We start from the raw sequence: 19,573 nt of genomic DNA, 5'->3' as shown, positions 1-19,573 counted from the left end.
AAACTTATTTTTTAAAAAACATTTCTAAAAACATTTTTCTATGTAATCTCCATTTCCTTTGTCAGTGTTCCAGCACTTAATAAGTGTCTGGATTCCTCTAGAAAACAAATATTGATTCACTCCTGATTTATGGCTCACTTTCAAGGTTTTCATCTGACTCACCCTCATACAATTTAGCGTTGAGGATGTTTACAGTAAAATACTGGAAATTGCTATGCACACTGGGAATTAAAGCCACAAGGACATCTTCTACACTTAAAATTCATTTCATTTAGGAACAGCTAAGCACCAACATTAAGGCTCTCTATGTGATTTCAAAAGTCTTTGTCAGTAAGTTGTTGAAACTAATTAAAAATTCAAAAATTGAAATGTATTCTTTTTAATGTGGCGTTTACATTAGGAGTGCTCTTCAAAATAATGAAGCTAAGGTAGCTAGCCACTCTCTTAACAGTGTTCACATTATTTTATGTTTTATGGAGTTAGCTAGCTTAGCAGACAAACTTTTCTCTGTTAGATCTCTTCATGTCTTTCCTATATGGGTGAGAATTTTATCTTCTGAAGACAATACAGTGTTCATATTAAAAGGTGACCAACAATCCATTGAAGGTAAGATAAGTTTGACACACCCAATGATTCAATACAATCTTTTTCAATCACTGATGTCATACAATACAATACGATAGAGTGCTTTAGTATTGTGCAAAAAAAAAAAAAGTACTTTTACCAATAAAAGGGAACGCCTACTTTACTGGGACCGGCAAACAAAAGCCATGCCTTTGTCAAAGGGAATGACAAGCACAGAAAGGCAGATAATTTGGGCAAGGAAAGATAACAACAGAGAAAACACAGTAAGAAATGTCATTAACTTAACAACATTTATAAATAATATTATAAATAAATAATGAGCCCCACGCAGAAAGGTTAATCGCAGCTGTGACGATATTCAATATAACAGCAATCTTGCTCTTGCTGTATTGCTTAAATTAAAAAAGGAGATATTGCACATATGCATTACTCATACTGACTCATCCAATATTGATTCATAAATATTCAGAGAAAATCCTTGTAGAAGGATGTCCTACGATACAGTAGAATCGAGATGAGTCTCCAGAAGTGCTATGACGACAACTGAAGTGAAGGAAATTCATTGATTGGTTCATGATGTACTTGCACACAATTTGCAAACTAAATTATACCAATTATAGGACTAAGGGAAATTTATTTATAAAGTCAAGGTTACTGTTTGTCACAAATCAGGATGGATTTTATTGTGTATTCTCCTCTTCCTTTGGCAGGCTGGGCAGCAGGGTGGCACTCTGTGAGAAAGGGTATTTAATCAGCCTGAACCTGAGAGAACTGTCATGGTGCCATGAGGCTCTGCCATGGCAGGCATTAATGAAGGCTGTGCCACATAAGCTGTATCTTTGAACACCGACCTTGGTTGCTCAAACACTTACAAACTCCGTCTATCTCTGCCAGCTCAATACAGTGTAAACTGTGTGCCGTCAGCACAGCATGAGTGAAGTCGTATTTCAAAGTTCTGCCAGGTCAGTCATGTGATTCATTGTTTGAATAATTATGTAATTATTACACTCTAAAAATGCTGGGTTATTTTTTCTTCTCAAACACTGGGTTGAGCCTTTTGGGTCATTTAAATGGGTTGTTTTCTCAGTCTTGGGTAGTTTTTGGGTAGTTTTGTGTAACCCAACCGCTGGGTGAATGGCTGGGTCATTTTCACTGACAGTTCAATCAATGCACCCCACCCCCACCCTGACGCATCACCAGCTCCTTGGGACAAATCAACTCAGTTGGAATTCGTCTCAGGTGAAGGTAGTGGTTTTTGAGGTGAGGAAACCAAAATGAACACAGGTAAGTTAGCTTTCATCACTATTTAGTGTTAATGCTGCTGAAAAAGCCTGGCCGAGTTTGTGATATTTAAGCAGGGAGCTCTCGAAAATGTATTCACTGGAAAACAGTAACTCAGTGAGTGATAATTAACTTCAATTATATCAAAGTGAATATCATGTACTGTAATGTTAGACATTCCCATTACCTTTTCGAGAGTTAACGATAACCTAGCATTACAGCTGTTCACCATGATGTAATGCAGAGAGTGGGTTAATGTTAACTACATTTAGCAGGTGTTTTGGACAAGGCGAGCTGTAGTAATTAGCATTAGGAGGATGGGTTAGGGCCGTGATTCTTCATGTATTTGGTGAACATTAATGCTGGTTAACAGATGCAGACAGTCAGGGGCTAACAGAACTTAGCTAGCTCAATAATGTCAAGGCCACAAGTTCTTCACAAGGTTAACGTGACAAAAAGAGAGGATGGGGTTTAGGTTGTAATGCTTTCCACTATCTCTGTAATGTTGGTTGACGTAATAAGGTTTTGCAAAAAAAATTGCCGTTGAGGTGCTAAAGGCTGGAAAATAAATATTCGCAAGTTAGCATTTCCTGTTGAGGCTACAGTGCTATTTTATTCATTAGGAGATTTGAGGTCACATTTCCAAAATTACACAATTTGGGATTCTGTAACGCAATTTCAGCCCAAAGGAATTTGTTCATATTTTGTAGCTAACAACTAACCAACACTCTTTTTGCTCTATTACAGCTTTTCACATTGAAGGGAGTGGGACTCCTGTCTTCCCAGATAGCAGAGAGATTTGTAAGAAGGTATATATATAAATAAACCAAAAATGTGCGATAACAGTCCAGTTTACATGACATTAAATTTGGCTTACTTGTTTGTAATGCCCACTAGATCATAAGTTGGTTACTCAGGTTTTTTTGGATATTTTAAACGTCTCTTTGATCAAAATCTGACATTTTCGTCTTAAATATATGTCTTATTTGAGTCATTTACTTCAAAGTATATATATATATATATATATATATATATATATATATATATATATATATATAAACACCACTTTAGCAGCTCTAGCCATACATTTCTGAGCACCTTCTTGTGTATAAATAAAGGAGATACCATGTTGACATATTTGTTTATAATGTATATTTGAGGGTAAAAATAACCGTGAAAATAGTAACCCATTTATGAAATAAAATTAACACAGCGTTTTTGTAAAAATTAAACCATCCTTTGGCTTGAAAAACAACCCATTTACTGGGTTAAAATTAACAACCCAACTTGATGGGTTAGTTTAGCCCAAACTGTATTCTGTCCTATATTTACCCAGCCATTTGGCTAAAAAATAACCCAATTTGGCTTGTTTTTAACCCAGTGTTTTTTAAAGTGTATGACAGTCATTTTAACTGTCAACTTTAAAAAATCTGTAGACTTTTTAGGCTGTGATGGCAGTTAATTAAAACTCAGGTGACAGGTCAGATAACATCATCTCCTGAGAATATACAATAAGTCACCCAAATTATTTTATTTCTGACTATGCAGCAGCCTTCACTAAGACTTTACAGGCAGCTGAATTGACATGGCTGGCTACATTTCATAAACCACCATCACACCAAGCCTAGAAGCCCAGGTAACGTGTCAGCAGTAATCACAAATCAAAAACAACCAATCTGGCAGCAAAATATATACAACAAAGCTGCAGGCAGCAATGCTCTATTTACAGAAACTATAATAATTAATAAGCCTTCACAGTAGAACACAGTACCAGTTGAATTTGAATGTGACTAATGTTATTTTGACTAACACTTTATATTCATTTTACTTAATGTTCTTACTGCATTAGTTCACATTAACATTATTAATAATGTTGTTAATACACATTAATAAACCATAATATTGTTAGCAAATTGCAAAAGTAAGTAAATGCCTGTATTAAGTATTAAGTATATATTACTTCTGCACTTTTCTAACAATATTACTGTTTATTAATGTAATAATAAAGTGTGTGTGTGTGTGTGTGTGTGTGTCTATAAAGGTGCATCTCAAAAAATGTGAATATTATGGAAAAGTTCATTTTTTTCCATAATTTAATTCAAAAAGTGTAACTTTCATATATCCTAGATTCATTACACATAAAGTGAAATATTTTAACCGTATTGTTTTAATTTTGATGATTATTACTTACAGCTCATGGAAATCAAAAACCAGTATCTCAAAATATTAGAATAAAGAATTTATAATACATAAATGTTGACCTGAGAAGAGCTCTAATCAGCTAATTAACTCAAAACACCTGCAAAGGTTTCCTGTGCCTCTAATCTCTCAGTCTGGTTCAGTACACACAACCACAATCATGGGGAACATGAAAGTATATTTTGCATTTTATTTGGAAATCAAGGTCCTAGAGTCTGGAGGAATATATATATTCCTAATATATAGCTGGGATTCAAACCCAGAGAGTGCTTCTTTTAAGGGACTGGATATAGTGGCACAACACAATTAGAGACAATGCCCCTTTACATAACAAAGGGATAATTATTTATTTATAATTTGTAATGTTATTAACTATTGTGGCTGTAAGAATTGGATAATTATAGGGCAAATGACCTCAGGGAGGGTCATAACACTGCAAATGACACTTCATACCCTCAGAGAAACCTCACAGATGCCCAAATTCCCTTTCAAATCTCCAAAATCCATTTAGCTATTGGACAGGGGTGTAAACCTGAGTAACATATGGAGGAGAGTGGGGAGAGTGTTATTACCCGAGCAGCTGTTAGGATCTAATGAAGTTGTGGAGACCATAATGTCCAATTTTCACTTACTCCCATGTCTGGATATTTATCGGTTATTGTCCAACAAATGATGAATTCTTCTCAAACTCTAAACCTTTTATATACCTTATACCCATTTAAATCTGTCCAGTACAAAACATATTTTTATTCCCCAAAGTTTGTTATTTATCTTATCTTATCTTATCTTATCTTAATCCTATTACATATATTTTCCTTCTCATAAAACTGAGCTTTGAATGACAATTGTCATATTGCTAATATTACACTGTCCTTGAATTGTTTTGATTGAATAAAAATCATCTGATACACAGATATAATACCTGGACCTTAGTTTAACAGATGGGCCTAAAAATCATGCTGCATTTGTGTTTGCATGTTCACAGTTATCAGTATGCATGTGCAGCATGTTTACAGTTATCAGTATGGAAGGCATCATATAATGTGTAGACTAGCGAGCATTTTCATTTTCTGCTCCATGTGGAGCTGGTAGAGTTGCTGTGTTTCACTCTAACTGCTCATATTCCACAGGGACATGCATTACCACTCAGAGGAATGTAATCTGTGAGTGCACTTATTTGATTGTAATTAAAATCTGGCCCTGAAGCTGAGACCTACAAGAAACTCATAATTTTCCATCCTGTGAGGCGCTGAAGACAATTCCACATTGGTCTGTTTTACAAATGTCTCCTTTTTATGATCATTTTTGACATTTAAAATGAATTGTAAGCTGGCACGCAATCACTTGTCTCTTAGTAGTGCTTCTGTGGGACGGAAACTGAATATATGTAGTGCTATAAAGTATGAAGGGAGCTGAAGTTCTCATTAGGATCTCCTCAATGGCCAAGTATTCATTTTCTCTTTTTTTTGGCATTCCTATTATGTACAGATGTTATAAGGTAGTCATAGTGGGATTTGTAGTTCTTAATTTGTCCCCATATCTGAGTTATCTGACTGATGTAAATGATAGGATTACAGTCTTGCTGTTAGCATATGATGCACCTCATTTGTGTAAATTATTTGTGCAAGTACACATAGTGAGAAACAGCAGAGGGCATTTATCTGTATCCGTGTGAGTCCTAATCTCAGTGCCAAAAGTCACCAAAGATGGGCCCATCAACTGAGGATGTTAACGATTACGACAGTCCTGACTCTGTTAATTATCATTCTAATTACCCCAGCAATGTGCTGGATGGAGGGTTTTCTCAAATTGGACATTCTGCTTGCCTCACTGGGAGCCACGGACATCTTGGTATATTGTGTTTATATTTGGCTTGTACTAGGGATATAAATGAGTATGATTACATTATTAGGAATGAACACAAAATTAGTTCTAAACAGATACAAATACAGATACAAATATTTGGGTTTTTCTATTTTTGAAAGCTTGGCAGAAAAGTTCATATTACATCTAGTTGAGACTACTGTAGAGGTGTCAAGACAGGGATGCCATGGAATGCAACAAAAAATTTTTAATTAATTAAAAAAATTAAATAAAAGTGTAAAAACAGCAAAATATGAAACTTTTGGGACAGAGAATATGCACCATAAGCATGTGGCAGCATCCTTAGTAACAGCCTGGTCAGGGTTGTGGTGGGTTAATTTAGGGAACTAGTTTGATTGTATTTTGGGAAATAGCACCAATTAAATTCGCAAGTGTATAACCGCACAGACTGGATTTAAGAAAACAAAACAAAAAAAAACACACATCTCTAGCTGTGACCGTAATTTATGTAGTTGAGGTTGAGGAACAGTCAGAGTCAGAATTTACAAAGCATGCAGTGTTTTCTTGTGTTTCCAGGGGCTTGGATTTTCACGTCTAATTCAAAAAAGAAGATATTTTTGAAATAACCTTTGCTACAATGTGCACCATTTGAACACTGGGGCCTCTTTCTCAGAAATCTGACTTATACACATCTGACACAGTACCAAATGCACAGTGGAATCAGCACCCAATTCTGACCTTGTATGGCAAGACGACAGCAGAGCCTCCACTGATGCCTACAATTGGCACGGAAGTCTGCGTCGAGATGAAGTCCAGGATCTGTGTTACAGCCTCAGAGCCGATGTTGTCCTCGAAGACCACGCCATGCACGCGATTAGCAGCCAGTGTGTCACAGATGCGTGTCAACAGTGCCCGAGGATTGCTGTCATTCACCAGCACTGTGATGGGGTTCACTTCCAGAGGCAGGTCCAGGAAGTTCTCCCGGCTCAGGCGTCCTTTAATCTCCACCTGGTAGGCAGAGCCACTGAACACCACCGCTACATTCACAGTCGGATCGGGCATCGTAAATGGCCGGCCCCAGCAGCAGTGCCAGGCACAGAGAAACAGCAACAACAGCAGTGGCAGCCAGAGAGCATCGCTCAGGTGGCCTAGACGAACGCCCATCTCACTCGCCTACTGCCTACAGGGAAAAGAAGCGGGAAAAAAGATAAGGGAGTTTTTGCCTCAGTGGGCACAATATGATTTCTTACCAGGGACAGTGACTTAAAAAACTGTTCAGTGGCTAGCTAATAGCTTGCTGACTAATTGTATAATTAGCATCATAGACAAAAGAACTTGACAGAGCACAGAAATACAGCCAATACACCATTCCGTTTTTTTTTATTATTTATACAAATTATATAAGATTATATTATTTAAGATTTATACAAATTATTATACAAATATTAAAATATTTATTAATATTTAAATATTTTTATACAAATTTATTTGAAAATTAATTAATTTATAATTACATAATAAAACAAACAGACCAACGCATCACACTCTAAAAATCACAGAAGGTGAAAATAGTACCGCATCCATATGCAAACAGAATCACTGGTAATATTGTAATTTTTTTCATAAACTCTAACATTTCAAATGAGTCACTGATACGTTGCTAGATTTTATGTTTCTTGTGCTACCCAGGAGCCATATTATAATACAGTATACCATTTTCAACTCATATTCATGCAGAAATATTTGTTTCATGTTTTTTTTTTTTCTAAACCTCCAACACACAGGTTGAATACCAAATAGCTTGCTTTTTTATAAGGTTTATTGCTTCCTACAATGTTTACTATATACTGTATAATCACTATATATCCACACCATTATATATGATCATATAATTTATCATCATAAAGTCATAAACCAAATTCACACAATATCTATTTTGCTATTTTTCAAGTTGTAAAGGTCTACATTTAATAAATAAAACATTTTTAACTTAAATGTAAGAATATACAGCATCCTATATATCAGAGGTTCTCGAACGTTTTGCAGTCAGGGCCACAATTAACTGTAAAACCCCTTCAGTACAGATTTATTTATTAGAATTAACATATTCCTATTCAAATATTAGCCTTATCATTATTTAATAAAACATATCATTTAATATATCTGGATATTGATCAGAACTCTTAGAGCTCTTAGAGAAAAAAGTCACTGAAGAGTTATAATGGGTTTTTTTTTTTATAACACGTTGTAACCTCAGCCTTCTTTTGTTTTGTAGTCAGTTTTTTATTTATCAACAACCTTTCCATCTCTGTTCTTCATCCAATGAATATATGAGAGGCCATTAGTGGCTTGGAGAGGAGATATTTTTAGACAGGCACGTGCAGACTGGGGCATTCGCCCTGTGCCCTGTCGGTGGACAGCAGCTGCACTCACAGCCATCACTCTGTAACAGCACAGCTCAACAGATGGTGGACACCATGAAATAAAATCTCATTTTTCACTAAACAGTGAACATGGGGTTCTATGCCTCCTCTCCTTTTTTGTCTCAATTTTATAGGCCAGTCCGACCTAATCTTCCAAAATGAAAAGGTCATGGACTGTTTTATGGTGCCAAGAAATTTGTGTTGTCAGAATTATCCAGCTGTAGTGTTAATCTCGTTTAAGGCTTCTATATGCAATGCATTGCATAAGTATTCACAACCCTTCTCCACATTTTGTAGTGTTACAACCATAACTGGGTTTATACATTCACTGTCTGCTTTATTAGGAACACCTGTACCCTTGCTTATCCATGCAATTACTGACACAGAAACTGGACAGTGGAGGATTGGAAAAAATCTGTGGCCACTGTAGCCTCAGATTCCTGCTCTTGGCTGACAGGAGTGAAATCCATTGTGGTCTTCTACTGTTGTAGCCCATCTAGCCCAGGTTTGACATGCCCTGCATTCTGAGTTGCTTTTCTGCTCAGCACAATTGTAAAGAGTGGTTGTTTGTTACCGCGGCTTTTCTGTTAAGTCTGACTCCTGTGAGTTTACCATTTTATGTAAATTCTAGATGGCATGTTCAAAGTCAGTGAGATCACATTTTCCCCATTCTTATGTTTGATGTGTCCATTAAAAATGTAAAGAATTTGACACACCTGTGACCTAGAAGAAGATGTCCACCAAAAGACAGTGACCAGGTAATGAGGGCACAAGTTAGACAAGCAACTAAGAGGCCAAGGGGGTGAATACTTATGCAAGCCAAAATAATTTTCAACAAGGTTTTCACACTGATTTTATTTATACCTATTTATCCTTCTTACTCTTCTATAACCCCAGTACTGTTAAACTGTGTTAAACTGACATTGTGTGTCTGAAAATATATAATCATAATTCAGATAAAAGATGAACGTACAGTATGTACATCTATCAGAATCCAAAGCAAGTGGTTAAAGAGATCCTGTTGCTTTAGTTTCAGATTGAGTGGAAGTGAGATTAATCTTATCATGCTGAGCAAATTTACCATGTGTTAATGGCCAGACACTGCATAATCCACCATAATCCCCTTCCTGACATGGCCCATGGACTAGTGGTATCAACTTATCAAGTGTGACAGAGAGGCCAAGCTTAATGCTAATATACTTATACCTGCTTTAAAATTAAATGAGAAGAACTTTCTAAAGTGAAGAATGTCTGTTCCTGTTTTTTTCCCACAGGCTTGGTTCAATGTCCATGCAAACACATGTAGAAAGTTGCCCCATCAAAAATATTGTTTTATCTACGACTATGTGGTTGTTAAGGTTGTTGGGCGGCATGTTGATGCAGCAGGTAATATTGCCATGTCACAGTTCCAGGGTCCCCTGAGCTCATCCCCTGAACTCTATAAGGAGTTTTGCATGCTCTCAAATGTCCACATGGCTTTCTTTTGGGTTCTTTGGTTTCCTCCCAACTTCCAAGCATATGCCAGTAGGTAGATTGTTAACTCTGAATTCACCCTAGGTGCAAATCAGTGTGTGCGTAATGCCCTGTTATGAACTGGTGTCCCATCCAGGGTGTGTCCCCAGATCACACCCAGTGTTCACGTGTTAGGCTCCCAATCCATTGTTACCCTGACCGGGATAAAGTGTGTACTAAGATGAAGGAATGAAGGGATGAATGAAAATGGTTGTTAATACAAGTAATTCTATTATTAATATTTCCATTGGGGGGGCATGGTGGTTTAGTGGTTAGCATTTTTCTCACGTCTCCGGGGTTGGGGGTTCGAATCCTGCCTCCACCTAGCATGTTCTCCCCATGCTTCCGGGGATTTTCCTCTGGGTACTCCAGTTTCCTCCCCCAGTCCAAAGACATGTGTTGTAGGCTGATTGGCATTTCCAAATTGTCCGTAGTGTGTGAATGTGTCTGCCCTGTGGTGGGTTGGCACCCTATCCAGGGTGTCCCTAGCCTTGTGCCCTGAACTCCCTGGGATAGGCTCCAAGCTCCCCCGCGACCTTGTGTAGGATAAGCGGTACACAAAATGAGTTAATGGATGGATATATATTTCCATTGGATTGTTTAAAGGTAATGTTTCACTTAAAGATAGTGTTTATAGGCTACATGACACCTTTGTAGGTCTTTCGGGATAACTGGCATAAACCTACATATACATTCATAAAGGCTTATTCCAGCAGGTGTCCGCTGTCATAAAGTCTGATTTGATCAATTTGGAATCAAGTAAAATAGATTTGTGTTGACATAAAGTTGTGTTAGGACACTTTCTGGGCTAGCTTATGTTATATTGTCATGATAACTGACTGTAGCTCAGTGCAGAAGTGATATGTCAGAGCGATAATTGTTATGATACGGCATCGCTTGCCAAGTGAGGTATAATTCTGCTCATAAAATTTTTATGAATACTTACATCAATGCAATGACATGTGATGACAGTTATGAATATTTTCCATATCTCTAAATTAGAGTGAGGTTGCTTTTGACGTTTCACATATCATCACCATTATGTTACTCTAAAATAGCAGATGTGCACTGAGCTACAGTTATTAGTGGTCTGCACTTATATAGCACTTTTATCCAATGTGCTTTACACTGTGTCTCATTCACCCATTCACACACACACTCACACACCCCAATGGTAGCAGAGCTGCCATGCAAGGTGCTAACTTGCCATCGGGAGCAACTTGGGGTTCAGTGTCTTGCCCAAGGACACTTCAGCATGTGGAGTCATGTGGGCCGGGAATCGAACTGCCAACCCTACGATTAGTGGACAACCCGCTCCACCAACTGAGCCACAGCCGCCCGTGCCAGTTATTATAGTTGTAATGTCAGCGCAAAGTCAGCAACTTAAGCATTTATTGTATGCCAACATACAATAAATCTGCCACTTGTCTCAGGTGTTATGTCAGCTTCACATCAAAAATAACTAAAGCAGTATTTATGTCAGCTGACACCTGTTGGACTAAGATTTGATCAATGTTTATGCAGGTTCATGTCAGGTTTTGTGTACAAGCACTTTCTTTAAGTAAATGTTACTAATATTTATTCATGATTGCGTTACATTACTTAAAAAAGGTGTATGTTACTCTAGCAACAAGTCAAAATTAGTTGCTTGACATTTTGCAACTATAACATCTTTATAAGCTGCATGATTCTGCAGCAGTTTGGCATTGCCTGGCAATCCTGGGATCAGGTTACTGGCTGTATAATGCCGTATGTAGATCTAAATCCCTAGCAAGCCAGAGGTGACAGTGGTAAGGTAAAACTCCCTGAGACAACTTGAGGAAAAACCCTCTAGAGGAACCAGTCTCATAAGGGAATTCATCCTCTTTTGGGTAATAGTGGGATTATAAATCATTACTCTTTTACAACTGTATACTATAAAGTTAAATAGTACAAAATGTGTTGAAAGTATGTTCAGTATGAGCATATTAGGATAAGAAAGTCTTTATGATTACAGCAGCAGTAGATTTCTGGCTAATTGGATAATTAGCATCATATACAGGAGACCTTGACAGAGAACAGAAATATGGCCAATTTTACTCTAAATTGCCCTTGGGTATGAATGTGTGTGCGCATGGTGAACTGCCACAGACTGGTGTCCCATCCATGGTGTATTAACTTCCTCGTGATAAACTCAGAATAGACTCTGACCCTCACCAGGAAAAAGCTTAAGATGAATGAATGAATCTTTATATAGGTTGACTTTGCAAACACTGTTAATAATGAAAAGACAAAAAGAGGGTTAATTTCTCCCTGGCTGGTGCTATGTGTCATACATTCTCCACACATTTAATCACGAGAGGAGAGTAGAGTGTAGGATAAATTCTGAAAGTCGACTAAGTGAAGAAATAACATTATTATTAAACAGATTGCTTGAATGATTCATCAATGAATGAACTGAATACTTTGTCAGTATGTCTTATGTAATGTAAGGTAAACAGAAATGAGACATACATCAATAGAGATACTTTTTTTATTATAATATCAATTCCAATGTCAGAAAATGGTTAAATATTATTAGTTTTAAACAAAACTGATTGCCTTAAATATCTTTTCAGCTTTTATTGTACTTTACTAGTACTGATACTAATTTTGACGGATACCACTGTGTGTATCTAGTGCTTAGTCGTAATTTTTATTTACCAAAAAGTAATTGTGTCCATCAAAATAAAAACATTTTAAAATTGCATAATTGACAACCGGTCAAGAAGTTGTAGCTGAAGAGACATGACCTTTAACCAAACAAGTGAGGCTGGTACCAACTAAGACTAACTGTCATACAGTGTTCCTGAACCTTATAATCTTCTCCTCACTTTTAAATTGCATTCACATGCCACCATCTTAAATTTATTCTCCCTAGGCATGTAATCCAGTGTACAAATCTGCATGTATCCAATTCCTTCTCTCTCTCTCTCTCTCTCTCTCTCTCTCTCTCTCTCTCTCTCTCACTATCACCCTTAGAGCTTAAAACTGTGTCATTCTCTCTGCCTATCCCCAATTTCTGTCAGTAGCAATTTTCAAATGTGTGACCTCTCTCTGTGTGTGTGTGTGTGTGTGTGTGTGTGTGTGTGTGTGTGTGTGTGTGTGTGTGTGTGTGTGTGTGTCTCTTTCTCTCCTGCTCTTGGCTCTTTTGCAGTACGGCTTGGCCTGAGAGCACACAGCCCAGATTAGATCAAAGCAGGAGTCAAAGAACCAAGCTTGGCACCCAACATTCCACAAACTGCTCTCTGCAATGTCCGTCTCTCCTGCTCTAATATCAGTGCATATTTCAAAATGAAGGATACAAATCTTTTTACTCTCAAATTATGGGACAGGACAGGAACATTTTCTCCATTCAGACAGACAAATCTCAATTGCTCAGAACTACAGATTGAGTACTCTGCCTTAAGCTTGCTGGTTTACCACCCTCTAGTGGGTGAGTTGGAGAGGAGAAGCAGACGACAAGAGAAATCTCATTAAATACAGGTTCTGGGGTTTTTCATAAACTGGAGATACACATAAATGTTAAACCAGTGTATTAATGTAGCCAAAGTTCAAATAGTCACTGAGCCACAGTGGAAATGTAGTGACATGAATGTTTATACTTAATTATCATGCCAAGGAAAGTTTATTGTATTAATAATTCAGTAAATACAGGTTAAATAATAACAATATCAATGCAAATAAAACTTAACCCTTAATCATTGGACTAATTTTTGGAAAGCAACAGTACAATTTTGTGTCACCTACCAACTGTTACTCTATTTACAGTCACCAACCTACTACACCACATACCTTTTTTTCTCCTTATAATTATTTTCATTTTCCTCTTAGCATCTTACCTTAAGATTAGGTTAGCAAAATATTTTTGTTTTTTTTTTAACATTATGGTTTAATAATGTTTTGATAATTCTAATAATGTCAGTCTCTCAGATTATCTGGATCTATAAATATTTTTGTTTTATAGACTTTTTTACACTGTTGATGCCCCACGTTTAGTTGTAGTTAACAGTAACACTTATGTTTCCAGATTTAATTTATATATGACTGACATTCCAAGAACATTTTGAAGCAAACAGGGGATGTTTTTTTAGAATAGGCCAGCATGGTGGAGAAGTGGGTAGTGTAGTATGGGTGAAACAATTGGATGATTTGGATCAAAGCAATCATTTAAAAGGCAGTGACTGTCAATTATTATTGCTTATAACTGATTGCAAAAGAATTGTTATCAAAAACATCCAGACAACTGGTGTGTAAAAAATAATTCAGCTTTTTAAACTGATGTCTAAATAGGCTGGGTAAGATGATTTACCCATTACTCTGACGCTTAAAATAGCCCTTCTCTGCATCATTATCATTTGTGAATTGACAGTAAGCTTACCCCAGATTCTGAGCAAAGTTGGTTATATATTGATCAGAGGCTGCTAAATTGAATCATATATAGTAATATCATATCAAATGCAGTGATATTGTCAAATAACAAATTGTTGCCTTAAGAATTGAAATTGTATCATGTGGAAGCCTGAGGATTACATCCCTATATCATACAAATATTTGTAAACCTTATGCTTCAATGTCCTTTCACAGCCCCCAAAAACACCGCAGTTGGTGGATTGTTGGGGTGGGGTAATGTTGCAGCAATGTTATTTTTTGTAAGATTAAACTCTAACCTCTAGAACCCATCAAACACTTTAACTGAGTATTCCAATAACTTGGGATGAATTAGCTGAACTGGGTTATTGCAAATTCTGTTCGATTTCGAATCACTTTCTCACTGTTTTGACTTAAAGGGGTCATATTTTGCTTTTTAAACGTTTTTAAAAGTTTGTTATTTTGTTTAATGGGTGTAATAGAATAGGTTAACATGCTTTAATGTTCAAAAAACGTATCATTTGTTGCATACTGTACATTATTGCAGGCTCAAGAAGCTGTCCTCCGTAAAATCTGCTGTGCACAAGCAAACTTTTGGGTTGTACTGCTCGGGAACAGCGTTATAAATAAACAGTAACCACAGACTCCTAATTTCGTAAGTTTTTGGAAGGCCAAACAAAGGGGTTTTGCTTTTGCAACGAAATACACAAGGTCTCCATGAAATGGCGTCAAACAATTAACTGAAGCCCCGCCTTCTTTCTTCGTGGCTGCCTTTGGGCGGGATTATGCTAATACTGCAAATAGTGATGAAGACATTTGCGGAAGTAATATCTGGACTTTTTGGGTATTTTGGGCAGGTCTGGAGCAGTGTTCTCTGTTAGATAGAATAAATCCCTTTAGGGGAGACTATGAGCTTTTTAACTTTGCATATCTTATACATGCACAGACAGATACATTACACACTAAAGGAGAAGGAAAACATTAAAAAGCATAATATGACTCCTTTAACACTCAGATCGCATATCCACACATTTCAAATGTAATATCAATAAAACAAAACAAAAAAAGGAATGCAATATTTCGTCAATGCAATAATCCAGTAACTCAGAACCTCTACCTATATGTCTAACATCAAATGTATTGGTTTTATTGCAAAAGAATGGCATCATATTAAATAAAGTTTCTGATACCTTTATGCATTACCAAGAATCTTAAGTTGTTATAGGTGTTTAAAATTTTATGCATTATGAATAATACAGAATATAGACAATATCTGGTACTTGGACAATGTCATGGCTTTTCGTGTTCAGAATACATATATGCCCAAAGTCAATTTAAAACTGTCATACAGGAGGGTGAGACCTGAGACAATAGTGTTGTTATGCTAATTACATTTTCAGTTATAGATTAGGCAAGCAGAGTTTAATAGCTGGGTTTGGCCAACCTTCCAGAAGTACTGTAGACAGAGAAGGCCAAAACGTAATTTCTTGGCTTGGCATCTGAACAAAACATCCCAAAGCAGCATTATTATTGTCATATCCTATCACATCAGATCACCTCTATTTTTGAATCTAGGTTGTGGTTTGTGACACAGACAAATCTTTAAACCAAAACTTTTAAGTCTACTTGTCATCAGATCACCTCTGGCAATATGATGCAACTGTCCATCATTGCCTCTGACAAACCAGTTCAGATATGCTCCTAAAGCACTATTCTACCAGAATTAATTTTACATGGGTAAGCAGAGAAAGTAAATATTAGCAGTGTGTCAAGAAGTGGACAGATGGACACAGATGCAGGTTTTCTGATTTTATAAACACCATTGCAGGAGACAAGCCAAAGGATTAGTCAATACTCATATACCTGAGGCAGGTGAATAGCATAAACTAGACAAAGCTAAACCAGTAGTAAACATAACACAGGCTAGGATCAAACACTAATCAAAACAGTCAGATAACAAAAACAGGCAGATGACAAAAATCATCACAGACACAATAATGGCGCAAGATTTTGCAAAGTAACACTGAGAATCCAGGTTATTAGGTGTCATTAGTAATAAAGTGATTTTGAGTGGGGATAGAATCTTGACTTTGGTGATGTTGTGGCTGAGGATCATGAGAGTTGCAGACCTGGACATGACACATGACACATGACTAATGTTTTAACTACTGTAAAATAGTGCTGTAACTGAATACAAATGCATTATTTGGATTGAACAGATAATGTATTCTAAAGAAATGCTAATATGAATAGTGTGCACACTATTTTTTGTTTGTTTGTTTGTTTGAAAGTTTCATATCGCATGTAGAGGTATGCCCTGGACTGGGAACCCTGCAGGATACAATGAAAAAAAGTCATGAGAGTGGTCCAAGATCCAAGAAAACCCCACATTCACTTACATGAACATGAGCGATGCATTTACAGCAGCACATTTACAGTGCTCATTCATTCATCCTTAGTAACTGCCTGGTCAGGGTAGCAGTGGTTTTAATTAGCGTACTAGTTTGTTTAGATTTTAGAAAATAGAACCAATAAATTCGCAGGCAGGTACTATCAGAAATACTATCACCATGAGTAGGATTAAAAAAATCAGTCCTGGCACACCGCTATTTTGAAAAAAAACCTTGTTGGTGTAAATCCATATACAAACATGAATATTTGAAGCACTTGACGGATACAGATATATCTAGTGGCACTGTGTTACATCATTATTGTAAAGTAAACTATAGAAATAACAGGTTAAAATCAATTACACACAAATTGACACGTTGGTAAATACTGTGTATCTCACCCATTCCTCGTGCTACAATGGATCTTCCTGACATGATGAGAAGACCCAGCAGTGCTTGAGGATACTGTAAAGGCAGGTTTGTTTCATTACAGTTCTATTTCATTTCTTATATCTACTATGTTGTTCTGTTGTATAATGATATCCTCTGAGCCAGAAAGTATTGTCATTATCATTTTTCTGCCATTTCAGCTTATATAGTGATATGTTGAATTTTGCTTAACCTAGCGTTAATGTTATTGAGAAAACACTGAATGATAAATGAAATATACAATTCTCCAGTGGTAGGGAGGGCAATACTGTCTAACAGTAAACAATGTGTAGTAAGTATTATAGTAACTGACTCCTCATCTGAAAAATCCAGCTTGGTCTGACCAATTACCAGCTACCAAAACAGAGGTCAAGCAGGTCAAACTGGTAGATGGAAACTACTAATAATTCAACATTATAGATAAGTTGTCTTTAAGAAAATAACAAAGTGGGGCAATTCTCAAACATTTATCTATCAATTTAGTCATAACATAGCTGGACGATAATATAAAATTTAAAAAAAAAAGAAGTGCAACCTGTGTTTTGGCAGCTGGAAGCTGATCAGCCTGGATTTTTCATTAGAATTTTTCATTATAGAGTTGCAATGTTACTGTAGCAGGATGCAGCAAGACTGGGATTCCATGAAACCCAACAAAAAATAAGAGCAGGTTTTTTTTTTCATGCTGGTAGAAGAGGGGAGTCAAAGATGAAGCTTGGGGGACAAAGAAAGACCATGTTCATTAACATGAGAACTTATTAATGGTGCTTCTACAAATTACTGAAAACAGCTCTGAATACTTATCTAAGTGAGATATTTAATGCATTGCAAACATGTTTTTTTTTAAGGTATATTCACACATACAGAGATTTTATCGCTTCAAGTCACCAGTCACTGTACTATGAAGTCGCCAGTAGCTGTTCCTACTACTGGTTGGCAGTAGTAGCATTTATCAGTGGGTAGCGCAACTAGCATTCCACTGTTCACAACAAATCAAGTCTTCTTGCTGCTAAAATGAAACATTCTGGAGGGAGAGCATTTGTATATAAAATTCACCAATGTAAATATTTGCATCATATCCTATGAAATGAAGGATAAGCAGTGTGTGCTCTTTGCCATTGCAGCCATCTATCTGCGGCAAAAGCACAAGCGCTGGACTGTCTGGCTCAATGAAACAATTCGGACTCGCAGGCAGCATGGCGGTTCACTCATCACATGCACTCTACCGTCTTCACTAACATTGGTAGTCGCTGCACCAAGTCGCTCCAAATTTGCATAAAGTTAAACTTTTCTCAACTTTGACACTTCACTGGAAATGGCCACATCTAGTTGCCTGAAGTTGCCAGCTCTCATTGGAAATGAATGGTCTCCGGTTGCTTTGTCGCTGCGAGTCGCTGTATGCTTGAACATACCTTAATTATGGATTTGTGTAGATTGATGATTGAAAATTTTATTTAATTTGAAATGTAATCCTTGTTTTATTAAATCTCTTTAAAAAAATTATTTGCAAAAAGTATACAGGTCTAAATTCTTTCTGAATCCACTGTATATGTTGCTCACTCCAGTGCTGTGTGTTGCATTTACTGCTTTCATTCATTCTTCATCAGTAAAGTTTATCACAAAATACTGTGTGAAGGGGCAAAAAGAAATATCAGTGGAAGCAGGAGAGAACGGTCCAACTTTCTACGAGAGAGGCCGGAACTCGTCAAGAGTGTCTGCAGAAGTGGGCGGGAATGGTCAGAAGCCGTTCGGGAGCAGGCAATAATGGGATTAAAATACAGTCTAGTGCACACTTCTAGATAACTGTATCATTATCTAAAACAATCATCTTAAAAGCTCTCTGTCTGTTTCATATTAAGAGTTAAATCCACACTATTATTCCTGAAGTTCAACACAATTGGTGCCAAAACATTCACCATACCAGACTGAAGCACCGTACTGAAAATGCTATTTCCATAGGCTATTCCAGCCTCTGTTTAAGAGCCATCAGGTCTCATATTATTAATCTCTTCTCCCCTAAACTGTTCCATTAATCTTTCTGTCACCCAAGTAATTTGCATTTGTTTTGTAATCTCTTTTTCTAAGCGTGAAAGCTGACAAAAAAAAAGATGGCACGGCAGTAAAGAATCCACAAACTGTCCACAGACTTCAAACCATCTCTGGCACTCATATACTTCATTTTAGCTTTAGCTGAACTTTTCATGGCACACAGAAGAACTTTGGCATGGACTACAGCTGAGTAGTTATGTGAATATGCTACGCTAGTCAGCATAACACAGATCTAGGTAAATCTTCTCTAATTTTTGACGGATAATGCTGTGGTCTGTTCTAACATCAACCACAACATAAAACTGTCACAGACTCAGTTCTGCCAAACGCTAGCTCACACAATCAGAGTGAGGAGAAAATGGATATACGTAGATTTTTATTTGTATTTTTTACTAGTAAAGGGGTTGTAACTGAAACACCAACATCCTCTCATGCTGAGCAGGAAAACAAGGTCTGTAAAGCTGTCTATATTTGTTGCACGTTATGTAAACATGA

At 36.9% G+C, this 19,573-nt stretch overlaps 1 protein-coding gene across 1 annotated transcript in view; it reads right to left on the bottom strand.

The window, feature by feature from the left end:
- grin2ca (glutamate receptor, ionotropic, N-methyl D-aspartate 2Ca) overlaps positions 1-19,573 on the bottom strand; it is a 63,411-nt gene that overhangs the window by 33,305 nt on the left and 10,533 nt on the right. Inside the window, exon 2 of the mRNA XM_053611436.1 lies at positions 6,628-7,069. Coding sequence (XP_053467411.1) covers positions 6,628-7,053 — 426 coding nt within the window. The 5' untranslated portion in view covers positions 7,054-7,069. The remainder of the gene's footprint in view (positions 1-6,627; positions 7,070-19,573) is intronic.

Source organism: Ictalurus furcatus, chromosome 2 (assembly GCF_023375685.1).
Source record: "Ictalurus furcatus strain D&B chromosome 2, Billie_1.0, whole genome shotgun sequence".
NCBI classification, from domain to species: domain Eukaryota; kingdom Metazoa; phylum Chordata; class Actinopteri; order Siluriformes; family Ictaluridae; genus Ictalurus; species Ictalurus furcatus.
This window is presented reverse-complemented; position numbering and strand designations above follow the sequence as displayed.